This window comes from Oryx dammah, unplaced genomic scaffold (genome assembly GCF_014754425.2).
Source record: "Oryx dammah isolate SB20612 unplaced genomic scaffold, SCBI_Odam_1.1 HiC_scaffold_5, whole genome shotgun sequence".
In the NCBI taxonomy this organism is placed as follows: Eukaryota; Metazoa; Chordata; class Mammalia; order Artiodactyla; family Bovidae; genus Oryx; species Oryx dammah.
In genome coordinates, this window is record NW_024070189.1 from 105,922,553 (window position 1) to 105,946,918 (window position 24,366).

Consider the following 24,366-nt stretch of genomic DNA (forward strand, 5'->3'; position numbering starts at 1 on the left):
TTGACGTACTCCTTTCCCTATTTGGAACCAGTCTGTTGTTCCATGTCTGGTTCAAATTGTTACCTCTTGACCTGCATACAGATTTCTCAGGAGGCAGGTGAGATGGCCTGGTATTCCCATCTCTTTAAGAATTTCCCACAGTTTGTTGTGATCCACACAAAGGCTTTGGCACAGTCAATAAAGCAGAAGTAGATGTTTTTCTGGAACTCTTGCCTTTTTGATGATCCGTGGATGTTGGCAGTTTGATCTCTGGTTCCTCTGCTTTCTGTAAATCCAGCTTGAACATCTAGAAGTTCACGATTCACGCACTGTTGAAGCCTGGCTTGGAGAATTCTGAGCATTACTTTGCTAGCATGTGAGGTGAGTGCAGTTGTGCAGTAGTTTGAACGTTCTTTGGCATTACCCTTCTTTGGGATTGGAATGAAAACTGACCTTCTGACCTTTTCCAGTCCTGCGGCCACTGCTGAGTTTTCCACATTTGCTGACATGTTGAGTGCAGCACTTTCACAGCCTCGTCTTTCAGGATTTGAAACAGCTCAGCTGGAATTCCATCACCTCCACTAACTTTATTCGTAGTGATGCTTCCTAAGGCTCACTTGACTTCACGTTCCAGGATATCTGGCTCTAGATGAGATAACCATCATGGTTATCTGGGTCATGAAGATCTTTTTTGTACAATTCTTCTGTGTATTCTTGCCACCTCTTTTTAATCTCTTTTACTTCTGTTAGGTCCATACCATTTCTGTCCTTTATTGTTCCCGTTTTGCATGAAATGTTCCCTTGGTATCTCTAATTTTCTTGAAGAGATCTCTAGTCTTTCCCATTCTATTGTTTTCTTCTGTTTCTTTCCATTGATCACTGAGGAAGGCTTTCTCACCTCTCCTTGCTCTTCTTTGGAACTCTGCATTCAGATGGGTGTAGCTTTCCTTTTCTCCTTTGCCTTTCACTTCACTGCCTATAAGGCACATAGTCCAGTTTCCTGGTGTTACTATACTGATTCCTTAGTGTGATTTAATTGCTCCCAACATATAGGAGACTTTAAACTTAAATTACCATAGCCTGGTGTTATCTTCATAAATCCATCCCATAATTGTGGGAGATTTTATTCCTTGGCTGAAACTTACTAAGCTTGAGTAATAGAAGAAAACTCATATTTATGGCCAGGATCAGAGCAGGCATTGTTAATTGGCTGGGTGAGGGGATCCCATCTAGTAATGTCAGGAGCAGACAGAACAGAGCTGAACTTTGCTAAAGGTCATCTAGTTAGAGGCTTGGAGGGAGAGATCCACCAAGGTAACCCAGAACTCCTAGATACAGGTAATTGGCCATAAACCCAGCAATTGGATTGATTTCCAAAAGTAGCATTGGATCGTGCCTACAGTAGAAAAAAAAAATGATTCACACACTAAGGTCCAAGACATCAGGAAAACATAGATCATACGAGTCACATCGAGGACCTTGGGCAAACTGTTTCTCTCTGATGTCATTGTCTTCTCATCTTGGTGTGAGTTTAGTTTTGCCTTTGAGAGTCATTTTAACATGATTTTGAGGTCAGCCATCTTCACTATAGACCAGTCCATTGCAGGGGCCCTGACAAGGGTCCTTTCATGCGGGTTGGAGATAGTGCTTCAAAGAATTATGACTGATAACATTTTACCAGGATATATCAGATTTTTACGAACTCCATATAACCTCTAGAATATCTGTATTAGTGGTATCATACAGTATAACCTGAGAGCATTTATTACTCATTTGATAATATTTCCATATAATGTAACCAACCAAATGAACATAATTAGTTTAATATCTCTCTTTAGGATGTTTCGGGGCCATTTGAAGCATCTTAAAGGTAACAAAGGTCAAAAGAACTTCAGTAGAGTTTGATTTAGGATGTTTTGTCAAAAAAAATCAAGAGAGTTTAGAACACTCAGATTTAGCCAGTGCTGGTGGGTGTGTCACTTAGCTTATTACTGATCTGTCACAATGGATGTATACTGAGGCTCAAGGTCTAGTAAAAGTTGACTTTGCTGACTTGGACCTAATTGGTTCTATGACAGTGTCATTCCTAACAAAATCATATACCCAACTAATTGTAATCCAATTTTAGAAAATCCTGATCATGCATAACTTACTCATTTCAGTACTTATTCATTTCTCACACCTTCTTTTACTAAAAACACATTTATTTTCCTTGGAAGTTTTTCCACATTAAGTTCCTTTGTTGTTGACAGATTTGTAAGAGATAGAATACGGTCGTATTTGACCTCTAGTAAAGCTAGTTACAACAGAAGTGTTTTACTTATTGATGGTTCTAAAGACATGTCTGTATTACCAGGTATTAATTTAATACTGGCTATTTCCCAGTTCACAAGGACTTGAAATTTATTTAGCTTAATTTAGAATTGTTTGATTTGTAAGTGCTTATTTTTCCTTAAACCAATTAGGCAGAGCTCATTTACAAGTTGATCTCAACAATATTAACCAAAGACACATACAGAGACATACACATATCTAGACAGACACAACGTGAAATCAAACTTCATTTTCTAAGCTTAGTTATGAATCAGATGTTGATACATCAGATTCACCAGTTTATAAATGACAGCTGGAATAAATAGGCTTTGTAAGGCTTCTCCTGTCTCCGCCGCAGTCTCAGGAGTTAGAGGTCACCCAGATCCAGTGCCCCTGAGAACCTGGTTTCGAGGCGCAGGGCGAGACAGCCAGGCTCCACTAGGACTCGTGCTCCTCAGGGTCGGAGTTCTGAAAGGTCTTTTTCCAAGCTTGCTCTTACTGTCTATGTAAAACAAACCAGCTCTGGAACCAGTTTTTCACGCTTTTACCTAAACCAACTTTCTCTGGGGTCTAAACAAAATGGCTCTCACAAATCACAACCCAGAACACAGAGTATAAAACACACAGAGGTCCGGTAGTCCTAGTCAGACAGTCCCTTAAATACAAGATTACAGTCTCTCCGAAAACCTCCTATAGAGACAAGTGCGAACAGAGTAAATGGAAATACCTCAGGTCTTCAAAGATTTCAAAGGGAGGAAGCGAGGCCAGGTTGAAAGAAGAACGGGAAGGAGGCGAGGACAGGGGGACTGAAGGGATGGGCTTACAGATGCCTCTTGCCACCTGCAGACACCCAGCCATCCCGGACTGCACCCTGAGCTTCCAGGGAAGGGAGGGCTGGAACTCGGCCCTGCCAAAAACCAGACCAGAACAGAGCCAGGATTCCAGTTCTCTCTCTGCCAGCCAGAGACGATCAGCTCAGACTGAGGCCCTTTGACCAGACTCCTGCGTCCAGGACTGGGGGACTTAAAACAGAGGGTAGGATAGGAAGGGTTAAGGAGTGGAAAGAGAGAGGGAAAGGGAAAGAGCTCAGTGAAGTCTCTTGTTGCCTCCCGGGTCAGGGCACTCTGGCCAGTTGTCCACGTCAGGAGAAGACCAGAGACAGAAGGGTCCGAGTTGCGGCCACTGGGTCTGGTCCATCGGTGAGGAAGCGGGTTGGTCCCTCAGTACGCCGAGTGGTTAGGATGTCAGTCGCAGCAAAGAACAGTCCGCCAGAGTCACCTTTCATTTCAGGAAGGGAACCCCTTCCAGGGTCCAAGAGCGGGCTTTTGTCTAACACTCAGAAATGAATTGTCCAAAGAGACATATGAGCTGACAAAGCAAGAGACTTCACTGAAAGGGGCTCCCCGGCGGAGAGCAGGAGCGTAAGGGAATCCAGGGGAACTGTTCTGCAACATGGCTCGCAGTCTCAGGTTTGATGGTGATGGGATTTCTTTGGCCAACCTCTCTTGACTCGAAGTCCTTCCTGGTGGTGCATGCATTGCTCAGCCAAGACAGAAGCCAGCAGGAAGAGGAGGTTGTAGGGCCAGTGGCATCTCCTTTCAGCCTTTCCCGAAGTCTTCTGGTTGGTGGTGGCTGGTTAGTTTCGTGTTCCTTACTAAGACCTGTTGTGAAATAACTCATGTAAGTAGTTACTTTGCTGCCTGGCCAGGCAGATGAAGGGAATAGGGACTTCCTCGGTGGTCCAGTGGTTTAAGACTCTGCCTTCCAATGCAGGGGATGTGGGTTCCATCCCTGTTCAGGGAACTAAAATCCCACATAGTTCTCAGTGCAACCAAATGGATGAGTGAATGAAGGGAATCATTATGTGGCAGATGATGGAAGAGCGAGAGGGCAGGGAAGGAAAGGACACAGTGTTAGACTGTGTTTAATAGCATGAAGGTTATCGCCAGTCTCTGAGAAAGCAGTCCTCCCAAGTCCTCCCGTCCACCACTGAGTCACTTCCCAGGTGGTGAACCGAAATGCTGTCTGGCTCTCAGGGGTGGAGGTGGTGGTGTTTGGCTGATAAAAGGGTGCCAGAAGAGGGAGGGGGAGGACAGCTGATATCCAGTGAGAAGAGGCAGGAAACGCTGGTGGCTGCCCCGGGTGACGGGCAGTGCCTGCGGAACACTGATAAGAGCCACATCCCGTCTGAGCAGCCGCAGCTGCTGGTTAACTCAGAGCGGAAGAACTCTCGTGTGGAGGAGTTGTACCGCAGAGCAGCTGAAGTTCCGTTGGTAGGTGTTGGGAGAGGGAGGAAGCAAGGACGAGGTGAGGGACTCTCCTGTAAGGCTCGTGGGGGGACACAGGACACTGGTCTGTTGTTCATAAGGTATAGCTGCTCCAGCTTGACTCAGCGTTGATGCTCTGGGGGCCCCCACCCAAACAGAAGACGATGGGTGGCACAGGCCAGGGCAGGGGTCATGACTGGGTGAGCGTTGCAGGGCCTCCAGTTTACCGTCAAAACATGCAGATTCAGCAAAACCTCTGCGTGAAGGAAATGAGCACCAGATCACGTTATGCCAGAACTGAACCCCCCCGAGACCCTGCGCATGGGAGACCGCTTGGTAGTTAGACTAGGACCCTCTGAGCGGACTGCCCCAGGAGCACCAGACAGCTGAGGGCAAGCCAGTTTCCTATGCTTTATAGCTCTTACCGTGATTGCTCTTAAATAATGTAAAATCTCTTCAGACCATTTCCCCCATCTCATTGCTTTCCTCTGCAGTGCCCTTCACTCCTGCAAATGCTCAAGACTTAAAAGGTCTGCCACAGCCACCACATTCCACACTTCCCAAGCCTGCCTATAGCACTCCAGCTAAATTTTGTGAGCAGTTGAGAAAATGACCTGAGGTTTCCTTTGGCTAAAAGCAGTTGGTATTGCAAAATTAAGTTGTTTGCAACTTGTTTGCATGTGGATATTAAAAGAGAGAGTGGTAGCTTTTATAACTGTTAGGGCAAAGAAGGATTCTTTTCCTAATCTGAGACAACCAGCTGACTCATCAAGTGCGTTGACCTTTTAGGTGTCCATCATCCCCGCTTAGGAAAATAGAAAACTCGGCTTAGCTTCCAGGTTTACAGACAGCCCAAACACTGAGGAACACATGATTTTCCAGAAAGAATATAATAAAATTAAAAATCCCTGGTGGGAATGTAAATCAATAGAGCCGCTATGGGAGACGGTGTGGAGATTCCTTTAAAAACTAGGAGTAAAACCACCATATGACTCAGCAGTCCCACTCCTAGGCAGATACCCTGAGGAAACCGGGTCGACAAAGACCCATGTATCCAGTTGTTCATTGAATCGCTATTTACAGTAGCTAGAACATGGAAGCAAACTAGATGTCCGTCAACAGATGAATGGATGAACAAGTTGTGGTACATATTCACAATGTATACACAATATTACTCAGTCATAAAAAGGAATGCCTTTGAGTCAGTTCTAATGAGGTGGATGAACCTAGAACCTATTATACAGAGTGAAGTAAGTTAGAGAAAGATTAATATCGTATTCTAATGCATATATACGAAATCTAGAAAAATGGTACTGAAGAATTTACTTACAGGGCAACAGTGGAGAGACAGAGAACAGACTTATGGACCTGGGGAGAGGGGAGGAGAGGGTGAGATGTATGGAAAGAGTAACGTGAAAACTTATGTTACCATATGCAAAATAGATAGCCAACGGGAATTTGCTGTATGGGCTAAGAAACTCATGGTGGTGTGATCCTTCACCTAGCGCCAGACGTCCTGGAATGTGAAGTCAAGTGGACCTTAGAAAGTATCACTATGAAAAAGCTAGTGGAGGTGATGGAATTCCAGTTGAGTTATTTCAAACCTAAAAGATGATGCTGTGAAAGTGCTGCACTCAATATGCCAGCAAATTTGGAAAACTCAGCAGTGGCCATGGGACTGGAAGAGGTCAATTTTCATTCCAGTCTCAAAGAAAGGCAGTGCCAAAGAGTGTTCAAACTACCGCACAATTGCACTCATCTCACATGCTAGTAAAGTAATGCTCAAAATTCTCCAAGCCAGCCTTCAGCAATACGTGAACCATGAACTTGCAGATGTTCAAGCTGGATTTACAGAAGGCAGAGGAACCAGAGATCAAATTGCCAACATCTGTTAGAACATTGAAAAAGCAAGAGAGTTCCAGAAAAACATCTGCTTTATTGACTGTGCCAAAGCCTTTGACTGTGTGGATCACAATAAACTGTGGAAATTCTGAAAGAGATGGGAATACTAGACCACCTGACCTGCCTCCTGAAAAATCTGTATGCAGGTCAGGAAGCAAGTTAGAACTGGATGTGAAACAACAGACTCGTTCCAAATAGGGAAAGGAATACGTCAAGGCTGTATATTGTCACCCTGCTTATTTAACTTATATGCAGAGTACATCATGAGAAATGTTGGGCTGGAGGAAGCACAAGCTGGAATCAAGATGCCGGGAGAAATATCAATAACCTCAAATATGCAGATGACACCACTCTTACGGCAGAAAGTGGAGAAGAAATAAAGAGCCTCTTGATGAAAGTGAAGGAGGAGAGTGAAAGAGTTGGCTTAAAACTGAACATTCAGAAAAGTTAAGATCATGGCATCTGGTCCCATCACTTCATGACAAATAGATGGGGAAACAGTGGAAACAGTGACAGACTTTATTTTTTGGGGCTCCAAAATCACTGCAGATGGTGACTGCAGCCATGAAATTAAAAGGCACTTGCTCCTTGGAAGAAAAGTTGTGACCAACCTAGATAGTATATTCAAAAGCAGAGACATTACTTTGCCAACAAATGTCCATTTAGTCAAAGCTATGATTTTTCCAGTGGTCATGTATGGATGTGAGAATTGGAGTGTAAAGAAAGCTGAGCACCAAAGAATCGATGCTTTTGAACTGTGGTGTTGGAGAAGACTCTTGAGAGTCCCTTGGACTGCAAGGAGATCCAACCAGTCCATCCTAAAGGAAATCAGTCCTGGGTGTTCATTGGAAGGACTGATACTGAAGCTGAAAGTCCAATACTTGGGTCACCTGATGCAAAGAACTGAGTCATTAGAAAAGACCCTGACACTGGGAAAGATTGAGGGCGGGAGGAGAAGAGGACAACACAGGATGAGATGGTTGGCGGGCATCACTGACGCAATGGGGACATGAGTTTGAGTAAACTCCGAGAGTTGGTGATGGACAAGGAGGCCTGGCGTGCGGTGGTTTATGGGGTCGCAAAGAATCAGACACGACTGAGCAACTGAACTGAACGAAAAAACTCAAACAGAGGCTTTGGATCAACTTAAAGGGGTAGGGTGGGGAGGGAGATGGGAGAGAAGTTCAAAAGGGAGGGGATATATGTATATCTATGGCTGATTCTGGTTGAGTTTTGACAGACAGCAGCAAAATTCTGTAAAACAATTATCCTTCAGTAAAAAATAAGTTAAAAAAAACCCTCAATATTAGCAATTCATTTTTATTTCCTTCTGACTAACTAAATGGGTGTAAATTTTACTTTCCCCGAAGGAAACTTTTATTTTTTTTTATTTTATTTTATTTTTTTTTTCGAAGGAAACTTTTAAAACAATGGATCTTATGAAGGGTCCGTTTTAGGATCGTGGTTCCTTTTCCCCCCTCTTACCCTTAGGTGGCAGAAGAAGCAGGAAATCCTGCGGGAAAATAAAGCACGTGCGCTTGTGTTGCAGGGGCTATATTCTTAGTACTTTTTTATAATTGAAGTCTAGGTGATCTACAGTGTGGTGTTAATTACTGCTGTACATCAGAGTGATCCAGTTATCTTTATATATGTATGTATGTGCACACTTCTTTTTTGTATTCTTTTCTATCATGGTTTACCGTAGGATATTAAATGTAGTTCTCCGTTGTGCACAGGAGGACCTTGTTTGTCCATTCTGTGAAGACTCAGGCGTGCTAAGCCCGGCCTCCCGTGTCAGTGCTCTTCCCTCTTAGCAGCCATCAGTCTGTTCCCCGTCGGCGATGCTGTTTCTGTTTCACAGACACGCTCCTTTCTGTCATATTTCCCTGCTGCTGTTTAGTCGCTCAGTCGTGTGCAGCTCTCCGCAACCGCATGGACTGTAGCCTGCCAGGCTCCTCTGTCCCTGGGGCTTCCCAGGCAAGGTCACTGGAGTGGGCTGCCGTTGCCTTCTCCTCCAGGGGCTCTTTCGGTCCCTCATATAAGTGACGGCACGTGGTGTTTGTCTTTCTCTGTCTGACTTCCTTTGTGTAGTATGATCTCAGCCGTGTTGCTGCAGATGGCGTCGTTTCCTTCTTCTCTGTGGCTGAACAACACTCCGCTGCATATGCGCACCACATATCTCTGTCCATTCACTGTCGACGGGCACTGACGTCGTCTCCAGGACTTGGCTCTTGTGAACGCGCTGCTGCGGACAGAGTGGAGCCCGCACCTTTTTGAACTACGGTTCTGTCTGAATCGATGGCCAGGAGAACGGCTGCTGGATCGTATGGCCATTCTGTTTCTGATCTTTCGAGGAAGCTCCATACCGGGCTCCGTGGTGGCTGCACCAGCTTACATTCCCACCAGCAGTGCAGGACAACAGCAGCGTTTATCTGTAGACTTTTAAATGACGGCCGTTCTGCTCAGTGTGCGCTGCTACCTCACTGTAGTGTTGACCGCATTTTTCTAATAATTAGCCGTGTTGAGCATCTTTTAATGTGCCTGTTGGCCATCTGTAGGTCTGTTTTGGAGAAATATTTATAGGTCTTCCCATTTTTTGACTGAGTTTTTTCGTTTTTTTTGTTGTTGTTGAGTTGTATGAGCTGTTTGTCTATTTCTGAAATTAAGTCCTTGAGGGTGGCATCCTTTGCAAATATTTTCTCCCATTCTGTAGATTGTCTCTTCATTTTGTCGACGGTTTCCTTTGCTGTGTAAAACCATGTAAGTTTCATTAGGTCCTATTTGAGGTCTTTTGCCTTGCCATTTGGTTTGTGTTTCTTTTGCCTTGGAAGATCTAAGAAAGCATTGGTACAATTTAGAGCAAGGAGTGTTTTGCCTGTGATCTGAGAGTTTTATGGTGTCATGTCTTATGTTTAAGTCTGCAAACCATTTTGAGTTTATTTTTGTGTATGGTGAGAGGATTTGTTCTGACTTCGTTGATTTACGTGCAGCTATCCAGTTTTCCCAACATCACTTTCTAAAGACACTGTCTTTTTCCCCTTGTATCGTCTTGCTTCCTTTGTCGAAGGTCAGCTGATCATAGGTGTGTGGTCTGACTTCTGGTCTTTTGGTTCTGTTTCACTGATCCGTGTCCATTGTTGTGCCAGTTTCACACTGTTTTGATGACTATAGCTTTGCAGCATCATCTGAAGTCTGGAAGGGTTATGCGTCCAGCTTTACTCTTTTTCCTCAGGATTGCTTTGACAATTCTGGGTCTTTTATGGTTCCATATGAATTTTAGGATTATTTGTTCTAGTTCTTTGAGAAATGTTATGGGTAATTTGATGGGGAGTGCATTAAATCTGTAGATTGCTTTGGGTCGTATGGCCATTTGAACTGTGTTAATTCTTCCAGTCCAAGGGCATGGGATCACTTTACATTTCTTTCAGTCATCTTCAGTTTCCTTTCTTAATGTTTTATAGTTTCCAGCATGTAAGTCTTTCACCTCCTTGGTCAGGGTTATTCCTAAGTGTTTTATTTTGGGGTTTACTTTTTTAAAAGTGTTTGTCTGTTTGTTTTTTAAACATTCCTTTTCTGTTATGACTTTTTGGGGCTTCCCAGGTAGCTTAAAGAATCCGCCTGCAGGAGACTCAGGAGACTTGGGTTTGATCCAGGAGTTGAGAAGATCTCCTGGAGAAGGAAATGGCAACCCACTCCAGTATTCTTGCTGGGACACATTCCGTGGACAGGGGAGCCTGGCGGGCTTCAGTCCAGGGGCTCACAAAGAGTCCAATACAGCTGAGTGACCGAGCACACGTTTTAAAAGGTGTTTGTTTGTTTTCCATTCCCTTTCTGATATTTCATTGTTGGTATAAAGAAATGCAATTGATTTATGTATTTAATCTTGTATCCTGCTACCCTGCTCAGTTTATCAGTTCTAGTAGTTTTTGTGTGAAGTATTTAGGGTTTTTTATATGTATTATCATCTGCATATAATGATAATTATACCTTTTCTCTTCCAATCTGGATACCTTTTATTTCTTTTTCTTGCCTAATTTCTGTGGCTAGGACTGTGTTGAATAGAAGAGGTGAGAGTGAGCATCCTTGTGTTATTCCAGAATTAGTGGGAAGGCTTTCAGCTTTTTACCATTGAATATTATATTGGCTGTGGACTTGTCATAAATTCATTATCTTGAGATATGTGTCCTTTATACATAGGGGCTGTGTTCTTGAGTTGGGTCCTAGGATCATGTTTTGCTTATACCTCTGACCTACAGTTCCATTTATTCAGCATTTCTAACTTTTTGTCAGCTAACTTAAGTATCCAGATATCTATTTAAAGAAGTACTTAGCCAGAATTTATAGAACACTGTGCAGTCAGCTTTAACAGTTGAATAAGAAAATCTTGAAGGAGAGGGAATGGAACATTGAAACTCAGAGATTGATAAAATTACCCTTCTTATTTTCTTGCTCATTGCACATGTGTGTCTACAGGTAGTTTCTTGCTGAGAGCCGCTGCCCTGGGCCCCCTTTGCCCCCCACTCCCACCTGGGGATCAGGTGCTTCTGCATTCAGCCCCATAGAGTGGGTGTGGTGGGTCTTTGTGATCTTTCTCTGCAGCAGAAGACAGCAGCGCAGAGTGTCCTGTGCTGTTCTTGAAATCTACTTAACGATAATGTTGAGAGCAGTTATTTGGAACTTTGTAAATAGCACCGTATAGATGCTTAGGGCTAGTGGGGGTGTGGAATAGAGAGTGGGGGATAAAGGGTAAAAGATGTACCAGGAGTGAGTGCCGGCAAGGAGCAGCCGTGTTTAGAGGTTGCGTGTTGGTGCCTCTGTCAGTGGAGGAGTTGAGTCCCGGCAGCTGGAAGCAGAGCTGGGGAGACATGGAAAGATGACACCACTTGTCTTCCCCACCTCCGTTGCCATGCTCTCTTTGTGAAACGCCTGTTCCTGAACTCTCAGGGTGCTCACTGCTCTACTGCTTGCATAGAGTGTTTATCTTCCTCTGTAGCCATGTCCTAGAAGATTGGAAGCCCGTGGGACCGCCTCATTTGTCTTGATATCTCCAAAGCACTTGTCCCTGATACATGGTAGACTCTTAATAAGGTTAGTTGAACAAATGCAGTTGAGAAGATGGAGGTAAGGAACAATGCCAGGCGGACAGGACTGTACTGGAATTCGGAAGCGGTGGGGTCTGTGAGGACTGGTAACTGGGTTCAGGGGGTGGAAGGTGCTCAGGGTTGGCGGGGAGGAGAGTGGGACAAAAAGGCAGAGGACCTGTGAGGTGTGTGAGGATGCAGCCAGGCCTGGAGAAGAAGGGGTGGGGCCAGCAGGGCGCCTGGAAAGACTGGAGAGGGCACGGGACTGCTGTGCTCCGAGACGGAGCCGGGAGCACGTGATCAGCCCCCGACAAGGCCCAGCCTACGCCAGCCAGGTCTCCTTCAGCTGCGAGCAGCAGAAATCCAAGTTAGACCAGCTTAAACGTAAGGAGGAGTTCATTGGTTCCTGTAAGTGAAAAGTCCAAGGGGATGGCTAGTCTCAGGCATAACCTAGATCCCGGGACTCAACTGATGTTCTCAAAAATGTCTATATATTCTGTGGCTCTTTCTCATTGGCTCCACTATCAGGCACACCCTCAGATCAGATGACTCTGGGCCGCATCAGACTTGTGTCCTACCAAAAGAGCTGCATATGTCCAGGGACTGACTGCAGCTGTGTTGCTTAGCCACAGCTGAGCTAGTCCTGATTCAGGCAAGGCCACAGGAAGGGAGAAGGGGAAGACAGCCCTGGAGGGGAAGTGGGTGTGTGTTCCTGGAAGTGGAGAGTGTAAACTAGACAAGCAGAATCGGCAGGAGAGCACTCCAGGGGTGCAGACCCTGGTCTAAGTCACCCTCAGAAGCAGAGGGGTCACATATGTGGTGCCGTATACGAGTCACTCTTTTTTATGTTTTTCAGCATCTCCATGATACGGTAAAGAGGAATCTCGACAGTGCCACATCCCCTCAAAATGGTGATCAGCAGAATGGCTATGGAGATTTCTTTCCCGGGCACAAGAAGACGCGCCGAGAGGCCCCTCTGGGAGCCGCCGTCTCTTCCAACGGCCTGCCCCCAGCTTCCCCGCTCGGCCAGCCCGACAAGCCTGGCCCTGAAGCCCTGCAGGCCACTGGGAAGCATGCCCTGGGGCTGGACTCCATCAGCAAGAAGTGTCTGGCAGACTCGAGCCTCCACCTGAACGGAGGCAGCAACACTAGTGAGTCGTTTCCCCTGAGCCTGAATAAAGAGCTGAAACAGGAGCCCATGGATGACCTGCCCTGCATGATCGCAGGGGCCGGAGGCTCCATCTCCCAAGGCAACCTCATGCCTGACCTCAACCTCAATGAGCAGGAGTGGAAGGAGCTGATTGAGGAGCTGAACAGGTCAGTGCCTGACGAGGACATGAAGGATCTGTTCAACGAGGACTTTGAAGAGAAGAAGGACCCAGAGCCTTCGGGCTCCGCCACCCAGACCCCCTTGACACAGGACATTAATATCAAGACGGAATTCTCTCCAGCAGCCTTTGAACAGGAGCAGTTAGGCTCTCCACGAGTGAGGGCTGGGTCTGCAGGGCAGACCTTTATGGGGCCTTCTTCTGGCCCTGTGGCCACAGATTCACCCAGCCTCGGGGGCTCCCAGCCCCTCTTCCACGCCGCTGGTCAGCCTGGGGTGGACAGCCCCAGTCCCAGCCTGATGCCGGCATCAGCCCAGGCCCAGAATGCACAGAGAGCCCTCTCCAGTGTGGTGCTGCCTAGCCAGGGCCCAGGCGGAGGCTCAGAGCTGTCCTCCGCCCACCAACTCCAGCAGATCGCTGCCAAGCAGAAGCGTGAGCAGATGCTCCAGAACCCGCAGCAGGCTGCCCCAGCACCCGCTCCAGGCCAGATGTCCACGTGGCAGCAGACAGGCCCTGCCCACAGTCCCTTAAACGCCCCTTACCCCGTGGAAAAGCCGGCGAGCCCTCCTGGTTACAAGCCAGACTTCACCACTTCCAAACTGCTCATGATGCCCAGTGTCAACAAGAGCTCCCCTCGACCTGGAGGCCCCTACCTCCAGCCCAGCCATGTGAGCCTGCTGAGCCACCAGCCGCCAAGTAACTTGAATCAGAACCCCGTGGCTAGCCAAGGCTCGGTGCTGGACTATGGCAACACCAAGCCCCTTTCTCACTACAAAGCAGACTGTGGACAAGGCGCCCCTGGGGCTGGCCAGAGCAAGCCGGCCCTGATGGCTTATCTTCCCCAGCAGCTGCCTCATCTTAGCAGTGAGCAGAGCTCCTTATTTCTGATAAAACCAAAGCCAGGAAATATGCCCTTCCGATCACTGGTTGCACCTAGCCAGGTGAGCACGGGTCTTTGCTCCGATACTCTGCATTCACGTCCACCCACCGAGTGGTTTTTCAGGTCCCAGATAGTTGGGGAACAAAGGCAGTAAGTGAGCAGCTACTTTTTGACTTCCAACTCCCTTGGGAATGAAAATCGACCAAGCAAACCAGGATTGATTCTCAGTAGCATAGGATAGAACCCCTTGCACTTGGTCTGGTGTCTCTCTCATGCCACCCAACTTAAATCATTCGTGGCTGTGTTTTGAAGGTAAAGATCACCTTTAATGTCCTTAGAGGCTCTGCTTTTTTAAACAAACTTTCAGATATGTATGTTCAGAATGCCCTAAGATTTAGTAAGCTTATAGCATTTAGGTGAATGCTGCTTCCTAACAGATCTCAGTTCCATGGTTATTTACTTAAGGCTCTTAAGCCTGGCAGCATCACCGGGTCTGAAGGGTGGAGGATGGTCGAGAACTGTTTTATCATGATCATTGTTTGCGTTTCTCCTCACATTCACGTTCTAAAGTGTCCCCCACCCCCGGAGGAGTAAACAAACAGCATTCCCAGCCTTCCTCAGAGCTAGCGCTGGCTTCTCTCCACCGCAGTACGTCCTGGACTGCCCTCCACACCTTCCACACAGATGGATCCACTGAAGCTTAGCTGACAGTAGTGTGACTTTATACCAGTTGTATGACAGTTGTTTTGTCATGGTGCAGTGAGGTATCTCTTTCCTTTCACTACTGTAAGTAAAAGGCTGCAGTGAATGTACCTTTGTGTATTTGTAACACACTAACATTTTAAACTCATCATTCCTATACAGATATTGCTAGCTAAATTAAAACTATTCCAAAAAATAAAATAAAATAAACTCATCAGTGGCCACAGGACTGGAAAACGTCAGTTTTCATTCCAATGCCAAAGAAACGGAATGCCGATGAATGCTCAAACTCCCGCACAGTTGCACTCATCTCCCACACTAGCAAAGTAATGCTCAGAATTCTCCAAGGCAGGCTGCAGCAGTACATGAACCAAGAACTTGCAGATGTTCAAGCTGGATTTCCAGAAAGCAGAGGAACCAGAGATCAAATTGCCAACATCCATTGGATCATCAAAAAAGCAAGAGAGTTCCAGAAAAACATCTACTTCTGCTTTATTGACTTATGCCAAAGCCTTTGACTGTATGGATCACAACAAACTGCAGGGAATTCTTCAAGAGATGGGAATACAAGACCACCTTATCTGCCTCCTGAGAAATCTTTATGCAGGTCAAGAAGCAACAGTTAGAATTGGACATGGAACTACAGAGTGGTTCCACATAGGGAAAGGAGTACGTCAAGGTTGTATATTGTCACCCTGCTTATTTAACTTATATGCAGAGTACATCATGAGAAACGCTGGACTGGAAGAAACACAAACTGGAATCAAGACTGCCAAGAGAAATATCAATAACCTCAGATATGTGGATGATGCAAACCTTATGGCAGAAAGTGAAGAAGAACTAAAGAACCTCTTGATGAGAGTTAAAGAATTGGCTTAAAACTCAACATTCAGAAAACTAAGATCATGGCATCTGGTCCCATCACTTCATGGCAAATAGATGAGAAAACAGTGGAAACAGTGACAGACTTTTTTTGGAGCTCCGCAATCACTGCAGATGGTTATTGCAGCCATGAAATTAAAAGACACTTGCTCCTTGGAAGGAAAGCTATGACCAACCTAGACAGCATATTCAAAAGCAGAGACATTACTTTGCCAACAAAGGTCTGCCTAGTCAAAGCTATAGTTTTTCCAGTAGTCATGTATGGATGTGAGAGTTGGACTATAAAGAAAGCTGAGTGCCGAAGAATTGATTCTTTTGAACTGTGGTGTTGGAGAGTCCCTTGGACTGCAAGAGATCAAACCAGTCAATCCTAAAAGAAATCAGTCCTGAATATTTGTTGGAAGAACTGATGCTGAAGCTGTAACTCCAATACTTTGGCCACCTGACGTGAAGAACTGATTCATTGGAAAAGACCCTGGTGCTGGGAAGGATTGAAAGCAGGAGGAGAAGGGGACAACAGAGGATGAGATGGTTGGATGGCATCACTGACTCGATGGACATGAGTTTGAGCAAGCTTCGGGAGTTTGTGATGAACAGGGAAGCCTGGCGTGCTGCAGTCCATGGGGTTGCAAAGAGTCGGACACGACTGAGCTACTGAACTGAACATTTTAAAAATAGAAAAACTCTATGCTAGTGATATCTGAAGAAATTGACATGTTTCAGATCATAGTAAGGATGTGTAAATGGACACATTGCTTTCAGAAAGTAATTTGACATTATATAGTTTTCACAAGCCATAAAAATGTTTGTAAACATTGACACATTATACCCCTGCAAGAAATAATACAAAAAAAAGAGAAAGAAGAATGTAATGTCCAAGATATTCATTGCATGATTATTTCTAGTAGTCAAAAACTGAAAGCAGTGTAAGCACCCCTCAGTAGAAGAACATATGTGTAATGTTCATCCTTCCGCTCATTTCAGCCACTGTATTGCCACAGGGACAGAGGAGCTTGGTGGGCTACAGTCCATGGAGCTGCAAGAGCTGGACACAGCTCAGTGACTAAACCAGAGCAGCGCACCTGACGGAAGCCGAGCAGTCTGTCCCAGGAAAGCGCTGTACATAGGCGGACAAACCGTATAACTTCTCTTGGTTCAGGGACAGCCCTGCCACCAGGGGCCCAAGGTTTGCACACTCAGGGTAGCCTCTCCGTCCACCAGTGTCCCTCAGAAAGTTCTTCTCTGGGGGCCTATCTGTGCCCATGTATTCCAGTAAGGGAGCATTTACAAGCTACGGTTGCTTTTGGAACTGGGTATGCAGGTATACGAGTTTAAGCCACTGGTGAATTGTAGGAAACAAAGCTAACACTCAGCTACTAACTGTTCATTGCCGTGCCTGGACACTCAGGTGTTAGTGCTTTTGGTCTCCAGCCCTGCCTTGCTGGGAGGGCTCTGGAGTCACGTGCCAAAAGAGCAGAGGCTTCAAAAGAGAACCTGGAGCCAGGCTTTCACTAGACAGAGCTCGTCCGCCCTGATCAGGGCTTACAGTCCTCAGTGTGTCCCACCTGACTTGAGACCCCCTTGTCTCTGTTGACAGGACCAGAACCCTCCCAATGTCCCTGTACCAACCCAGGCTGCCAGTGTGGGGACTCAGCCGCCTGCTGTCTGCGTGGCCAGCACTCACAGCAGCTCCTCCTATCTCAGTAGCCAGCAGCAGGCAGCTATAAGGAAGCAGCATCAGTTGCTTTTGGACCAACAGAAACAGAGGGAGCAGCAACAGAAACATTTGCAGCAGCAGCAGTTTCTGCAAAGGCAACAGCACCTTCTGGCAGAACAGGTAAAGAGAGAGGCGGGGGAGCGCTGCCCCCACCTCTGCCCGGGTCCGCCTGCCTCCCGGGCCGCTGCCGTGGCTGCAGGCTTCGGTGCGTGTGTATGTGGATTTGTGACCATTCGTATGTCTGCTTTCAGAGTGCTCCGGGAAACAGGAGTGTGCTCTTTCTCAGACAGTGGTAGCCTGTATCAGAGCAGCTTTGTGTCACTTGGTGGGGGTTAATGAAGGTGGAATCTCAGTGTATTAGAACCGTTTTTCCAGCAGCTACCAAAGCACTGAGCTCGCTGATCCACCAATTTCCTGTGAGATCCCGCTTTGTTGTAGAGTTTGCTATAAGGCAGAACATAAAGTAGGGAAATGAAGACATCCTTGAGGTCCTGGGATTTGAGAATTAGGACTGATAACCCCCTCCTCGTCCTGCGATTTGTTTGCCCCCCTTGGTCATCAGATCGTACTAAGTTACAGGAATTCTCAGGACTTTAAATTACATCCTTAAGACAGAAGAGAACTAGTTACCTAGAGGATGAAGCTGATTGAGGATGGCTTTAAAACCCACATTACTGCCTCTGTTTCACCGTGTATTAAATAACAGCTTTGGGGGATACAATTCACATAACATACAATTCACCCATTTAAAGTAGACGATTCAAATGGTTTTCAGTTTAGTCAGAGTTACACACCATCACCATAACCAGTTTTAGAACATTACCTAAAAGAAGCCCTGTACCCATTAAAGGTTATTCGTTCACCTTCCTAAGCCTAGGCGACCACTGGTCTACTTTTTATCCCTGTAGGTTTGCCTGTTTGGGACATTTGATATCAAGCATTCGGGATTCAGCCATCCTGTCTCTTGTATCAGAACGCATTCCTTTCTGTGGCTCCTTAGACCTGACCCGTCATTCTGTGTCATACTGTTTATTAAGAATCCCCCAAATGAGATTATGAACATTATCTCCACAGGAGTCCCTCTTGAGTAACAAACTTGGACAGTTTACTTGTCTCTGATCGTGTTGTTTTTGTTTTATGTGGGTCTTGCTTTCTGTTGATCTTGGCATTTTCTAGGAGAAGCAGCAGTTTCAGCGCCATCTGACCCGCCCGCCACCCCAGTATCAAGACCCAACACAGAGCACCTTCCCACAGCAGGTTGGACAGTTCACAGGTGAGGAGTGTTTGAGATGATGGTATGGGGCGGGGGAAGGCAGGCGCTGAGCAGACGTTCCTCTCATGCTGACTTTCCGCTGTCTGCTCAGCTTTGCCTTATAGCTGCTAAATGGACGTACATGCTCCTGTAGCTTCAGTCTGTGTAAGGAGCCTGGCTCTCTGGGTGACCTGTAGGTCAGCCAGAGGAGGAGGACAGAAGCAGACTGCTTTGGCTGGGTCCCTGGCTATATAGTTGTTTAAAGCAAAATCATTTCTAGTTGAAAGATATCTTATCCATAGGAAGTAGCTTCTGTAATTCTTAAGAAAGTTCTTTGCTTCTACTGTTATGTGTCTCTTTAAAAAATGATCCCGTCCTATTTTCCAGATAAGGAGAAACTTAATGCGCTTGTGGCCTTTTGCTTCTTTTCTTCTTTCTGTCTACTCATGTTGGTGTCAGCAGCAGACAGTTGATCTGGTGGGGGCAGGAAGCGTTCTGAGGTTTCAGCTGTCATGTCTCAGATGCGTGAGAGAACCTGACCAGCATTGTGCAGGCTGTTGCTCTAGAAATACCGAGAGAGTTCAGTTGATAGATGCAGAAAAGTCCCGGCCATACTTGCTTTCCTAGCTCTTGGACTGTCTTCAAAACCTGTGCTTTCCTCGGTTAGTGACTCTTGCTATAACATGTCCTGGTGAAGTTGCCCACAGCCGTGCTTCCAGAGGAGGCTGAGTGGATTTTATGTTATGCTGACAGGAACAGGGGATTGAAGTCTGTGGGCAGCTCAGAAGCTGAGCCTTGGCCAGCTTTCCTGCCTTTATTCCATTTAATGTTGCTGTGTGTTATCAGTGGGAAAGAAGTGGGTTATTTCAGCATTTCTCTCTTTTTCAACTCAGTTTTTAGTTAGGTGCTAATGGAAAGCAGAAGAGGAGAAACAACGTGTACTCAGTTATGGCCAACTCCTGAACAGCCCCTCTCCTGCGTGCACAAAAAAGTGTCTGTGTTAGTGCTGTCACCACGCATCCAGTGCTTGAGACGGTCCCACATGGCAGGGTCCCCGAGGACAGGCCCTCTGTCTCCCCAGCGCAGCCTGCGCCACAGAGCAGGCGCCCGGTGCGTGCCTTCTGACGGCCTCCCTCCCGCACCCTGCGGTACCACATCGTGTGGGCCCTGATCCGAGTGATCCTGTCAGTCCCCGGCAGCGAGGCCTAAACCAGCCACAGTCCAGTTACACTGCGGCTCTACAGCCCTGTCCCCACGTGGGGGCTGCAGTTCCTCTGAATCTGGCCAGGACCATCTCTTCCTTTTATCCCAGACACTCTCCCCACATCCTAGCCACAGAGTTTGCCCCTTCCTCTGTGCCTTTTCTTTTTTTAATGTACCTGTCTTAATCTCCTTACTGCTCCAGACCGGCCTCCATTCCACCCTGTGGGGAACCTTTGGCCCCCAGGGCTCTCTTCCTTAAGGTTCCAGTGATCGTGCGGTGTCTGGTGGGGTGTCAGAACACTGCCCTTGCCTTGCGTGCCTGCAGGGTGGCAGTTGCTGCGTGGGTCTTAGCTGTGTCTCCTAGTGGTGGTGAAGAAGTGCTGGCCTGGCTGACAGCACTCTCTCTCTGTTCTAGGACCCTCTTCTGCCTTGCCTGGCGTGAACAGCTTGGGTCCATCTAGCTCCAGCTGTCCCCGAGTGTTCCCTCAGGCTGGGAATCTGATGCCAGTGGGCCCTGGACACACTTCGGTTTCTTCTCTCCCCTCAAACTCAGGCCAGCAGGACCGGGGTGTGGCTCAGTTCACTGGCTCCCAAAGCATGCCGCAGAGCAGCCTCTACGGCGTGACTTCCGGCATAACCCAGATGGTTGCCCAGCCTCCACCACAGGCCACCAACGGACATGCCCACATTCCGCGGCAGACCAGCGTGGGCCAGAACACCTCGGTTTCAGCTGCCTATGGACAGAACTCGCTGGGGAACTCTGGTCTCTCCCAGCAACACAGTAAGGGGACCCTGAACTCGGGTTTAACTAAGCCACAGGTCCCAAGGGTATCAGCAGCCATGGGAGGCCAGAATTCCACCTGGCAACATCAGGGAATGCCAAACCTGAGCGGCCAGCCCCCAGGAAACAGCACCGTAAGCCCGTTCACTGCAGCCTCCAGTTTCCACCTGCAGCAGGCCCACCTGAAAATGTCCAGCCCGCAGTTCTCTCAGGCGATGCCCAGCAGACCCATGGCCCCCATGAACTCAGCAGCCGTGGCAGGGTCCATGCTGCCCACTGTGAACGCACAGCAGAGGACCAGTGCCCCTGCCCCAGCACCTCCCCAGGGAGCCCCACAGCAGAGCTTGTCGGGCCTGAGCCCGGCAGGGCCTGAGCTGGGGGCCTTCAGCCAGAGCCCTGCCCCCGCCATGGGCGGCCGGCCAGGCTTGCACTGTGCCCAGGCCTACCCCGTGCGGACCGCAGGCCAGGAGCTGCCCTTCGCCTACAGCGGGCAGCCGGGCAGTGGCGGGTTGGCCAGCATGGCTGGGGACGCCGACCTGATCGACTCCCTGCTGAAGAACAGGACTTCGGAGGAGTGGATGAGCGATCTGGACGACCTCCTTGGGCCTCAGTAGCAGGAGGATTTGTGGTGTTTTCAGTGTTCACACAGCCTGTATTTTTGTTCTCAGATTCAAGAAAGAGTAACTACTTTGGACCAAAAGCCCACAGCCCAGGGAGCCGGGCAGGCAGAGCTAGAGCCGCGGAGCTGAGGCCTGGTCCTCCCGGGACCGTGGGGCCCACGGCTCCCAGCCAGCAGTTGGTATGTCGGGCTGGCCCGCCCCCATCTGCTGGTGTCACTGTATGGGGTTGGCACAGCACGACAGGGTTCTACAGGTGGTTTTTTAATCCAGAAGACCAAAAAGCCAACAGTAAAACCCCACGATGCCAGGTTTATAAAAATCTGTGCTATCATTTTGATTTAATCCAAGATTTCTCCACTTGGCCCAGTGTTGGGACATATTTTTGTTGAAACTTTATAGTGGAACTATTTGCAATTTGTAGCATAGAAAAGATTTTTTAAAGGTTTTAAGGTTTTAAAACAGATTAGGGTAGGTGGTTAAAATCTATAAGTGGCATTGGAAACTTAGGGTTTCCTTTTGATTAAGAGCCTTTTTTATTCCTGCTCTTTGTCAGCTTTCAGGACAAAGAGAGGCTCACTGGAAAATTGCATGTGCCAAAAAGGAACAGGATGCCGTGAGAAGCAGAGCTAGTGGCAGAGATGTGGTCGTCACTGCAGCCCCGCGTTCTCCCAGAATGCTGTTCTTCCAGGTTGGCATTCAGGAGGACCTGGGTGAGGGATCTCTTCCTCCCATGTTTTCAAGGCAGGACCCCAGGCTGAAGGCTGTAATACAGACTGGGGTTCCTGGGTGGTCTCTCTTGCTGTGACTCCCCACCTTTTGCAGTTTCTCTGGAGACTCTTATTTAATGTATTAGGAAGGTGATCATTGTTGAGTTGTGCACAGATGTCTTGTCTTTCACCCTGTCTTCATTCCCATAACCGTTCTTTCTGCCTCCCGTTCTTTATTTCTCCAGCCCAAGTGGAAAACCTCCTTATGGCACTAATTTACTAGATTGGAGAGGAAAAGAGTCATTAGAATTCCCCAGGGAACCCTAGCATTGTAAGGAGACGGGTATCCCCTCCCCAGAAAGCAGAGGTTCAGGGGAAGGAGGAAAGAGGACACAGGCCAGAGGGAGGGGCCCCACTCCGTTCTGCTACTGCTGCCACTGCCTCCTCAGACGACTTGCACTTTTTAGAGAGAATTGCTTTGTAACACTAACACATCCTTTCTAAAAATTCAAGTGGATTTCTCTTTTAAGGTCTATGACTGTTTAGGTCTTGACTAAGCTAAGAGTCCACATAGTATTATTACCTGTGGGCTGTTGTGGAAAGTGAAGACGGAAAGAGCACTTCAGTATAGCAGACGCAAAATGGTAAGCATAGGGTGAAACTCTTTCAATGGAATACTGGAGGGAAAGTAGTACACTGAAAAGAGTGGCTTATATGCAGAATGATCTCTGGCGAAATCACAACCCCATTTTTATTTCCCTGGAGTTTCAAAATGGATAATTCAAGGAGTATCATATGTAAAAAAATGAGCCAAGAAAAATGCTCACACAACCAGCTTGAGTGGCTTTGAGGGGATGAAGGGTTGTGCACACATTGGTCGTTACTTTGCACCAGCAGTGCCTTTCATGGGGGTGCTTGGACCCTCAGGTCTTCTCTAGTAGCCATTTGCCGCCGTGAGTGGCGTTCGGGCCATTTCCCTTTTATCGCCCTCCCAGCCTTCCCCGGAGGCTGAATATAGCTCAGAGAAAGGGATGCATCATAAAGCCAGTGAAGACGCCGCCCTCTGAGTGAGTTCCCCAATCTGAAGGGGAAGAGGGTGACTTCAGTGGGTTTTTTTTTTTTTACCAAAAATAGCGGCTGGAGGCTGGTGGTGGGTCCCTGTTCCTCTCCCGGTCTCCTCCGGCTGCCGCTCACCTCTGTCCTCGGCACTCACACCTCTGCCCCGCCTTGTGGGGAGGGCTGCCCCTGCCTTAGTCCTGGGGCCACCTAGACAGATGGCAGGCTTCTCACCTGCTGCAGTGTCAGAGCAATAAATGTGATGCTTGGGTCCCCCCAGGGAGCTGCCAATGGCTTTATTTATGAATCTGGTTTTTGGGTAGTCAGGGAAGGAGACAACTCCACTTCAGTGCAAATCCCCATCTTCCAGGAGCCATGACTCAAAAGAAAAGGGTGCTCGGACTTTTGTTATACACATTTGCTTTGTGTAAATAAATGTTTACAATTTTATATTAAAGATGGAATAAGCGTTAGAGCTTCTGACTGTATATTTTTTACTTTTATAGATTTAAAAACTATGATCCTTTATATATGTGTTTTGGGGGGGCTATAAGTTTTATGACAAACAGTTGGTATTGTTAACTTTTTACTGTCATCAAAGTACATAAAAATTCTATTAATTCCCTTATTCTTTTACTTCCTTAACTCTGGTATACACCAAAAAGAAGTCTTTCCTTTCCTGTTTTATCACTATAAAATAATAAAAGTATTTTGCTAGTATGGAAACTGCCCATGTATCTTACTTCACGTGGCCTGCCAGCGAGGCAGGGGGCGGACCAGTGCACAGCTGCTTTGTTTGGTAGTTTTGTGATTTAGCTGCTTTCTTAATGGACATTGGTGGGGGGGGTGTTGGGTTTGGTTTCCCTCAGAGTGACTTTTACATTTGATAGATAGATAGAAATGATAGATAGGAAATTAGCACTGACTTTGCCTAGGGCCGCCGGCCACTCCCCTCTGGCTCATCCATGTCCTGTGTCTAATGTGAGGAAAGTTGGACCAGATAAGTCAGGGACGCTTTAGGTCCTTGGCAATTCAAACGTCTTACCTAAAACCCTTAGGCTTATTGTCAGCGCAGTTCTCTGGGTCTTGTTTCGTTTCCTTTTTTATGTGAGAATGCGTGTGCTCTGGCACGTTCACCCCTCGCTCCTGTCTGTGCCACACTGTCGAGGGCATCAAGTGGAGACGTCCCAGGAGCCTGGGAAGCGCGTCTTCTCAGGGACTTCTCACCTCAGGCACAGACTGGAAGAGGGTCAGGCCTGGAGAAGCTGAAGCTCTCAGAAGAGCAGGAGAGAGCAGCCTTCAGGGAGGAAGCCCGTCACGTGATGGAATTAAAAGGTGTGATTACTCTGATGGAGCCCTGAATGTAGGGCACAGGGAAGGAAAGAACACCAGACTCGAAAAGTCTTGGCTGAGAATGCACAGAACGTGTGTGGGGGGCGGGGGTTCACTCTCCTTAGTGCTCAGAGAAGTCCGAAAGGATAAAAGGGAGGCGGTTGTGCTGGTCAGAGGCAGGCTGCGGTACAGCGCTCTTTGTGGGAAGAGGTTTTGAAAAAGGCAGTAAGCTCCTTTAAAATATTCATGTCATCTGTCCACCCCAGCAATTCCAACTCTGAGAAGCCATCTTTGAAAATAAATCCAGGTGCAGAAAAAGTTGATAACAGTGGTGTTCCTGATAGTATTATTCGTAACCGCAGAA

The 24,366-nt window shown here is 47.3% G+C and overlaps 1 protein-coding gene across 1 annotated transcript in view; it reads left to right on the top strand.

Annotated features, from left to right (window-relative positions):
* MAML1 (mastermind like transcriptional coactivator 1) overlaps positions 1 to 23,396 on the top strand; it is a 59,228-nt gene extending 35,832 nt beyond the window's left edge. The window contains exons 2-5 of the mRNA XM_040241381.1: positions 12,399 to 13,811; positions 16,932 to 17,171; positions 18,228 to 18,324; positions 19,922 to 23,396. Coding sequence (XP_040097315.1) covers positions 12,399 to 13,811; positions 16,932 to 17,171; positions 18,228 to 18,324; positions 19,922 to 20,901 — 2,730 coding nt within the window. The 3' untranslated portion in view covers positions 20,902 to 23,396. The remainder of the gene's footprint in view (positions 1 to 12,398; positions 13,812 to 16,931; positions 17,172 to 18,227; positions 18,325 to 19,921) is intronic.
* The last annotated feature ends 970 nt before the right edge of the window (positions 23,397 to 24,366 follow it).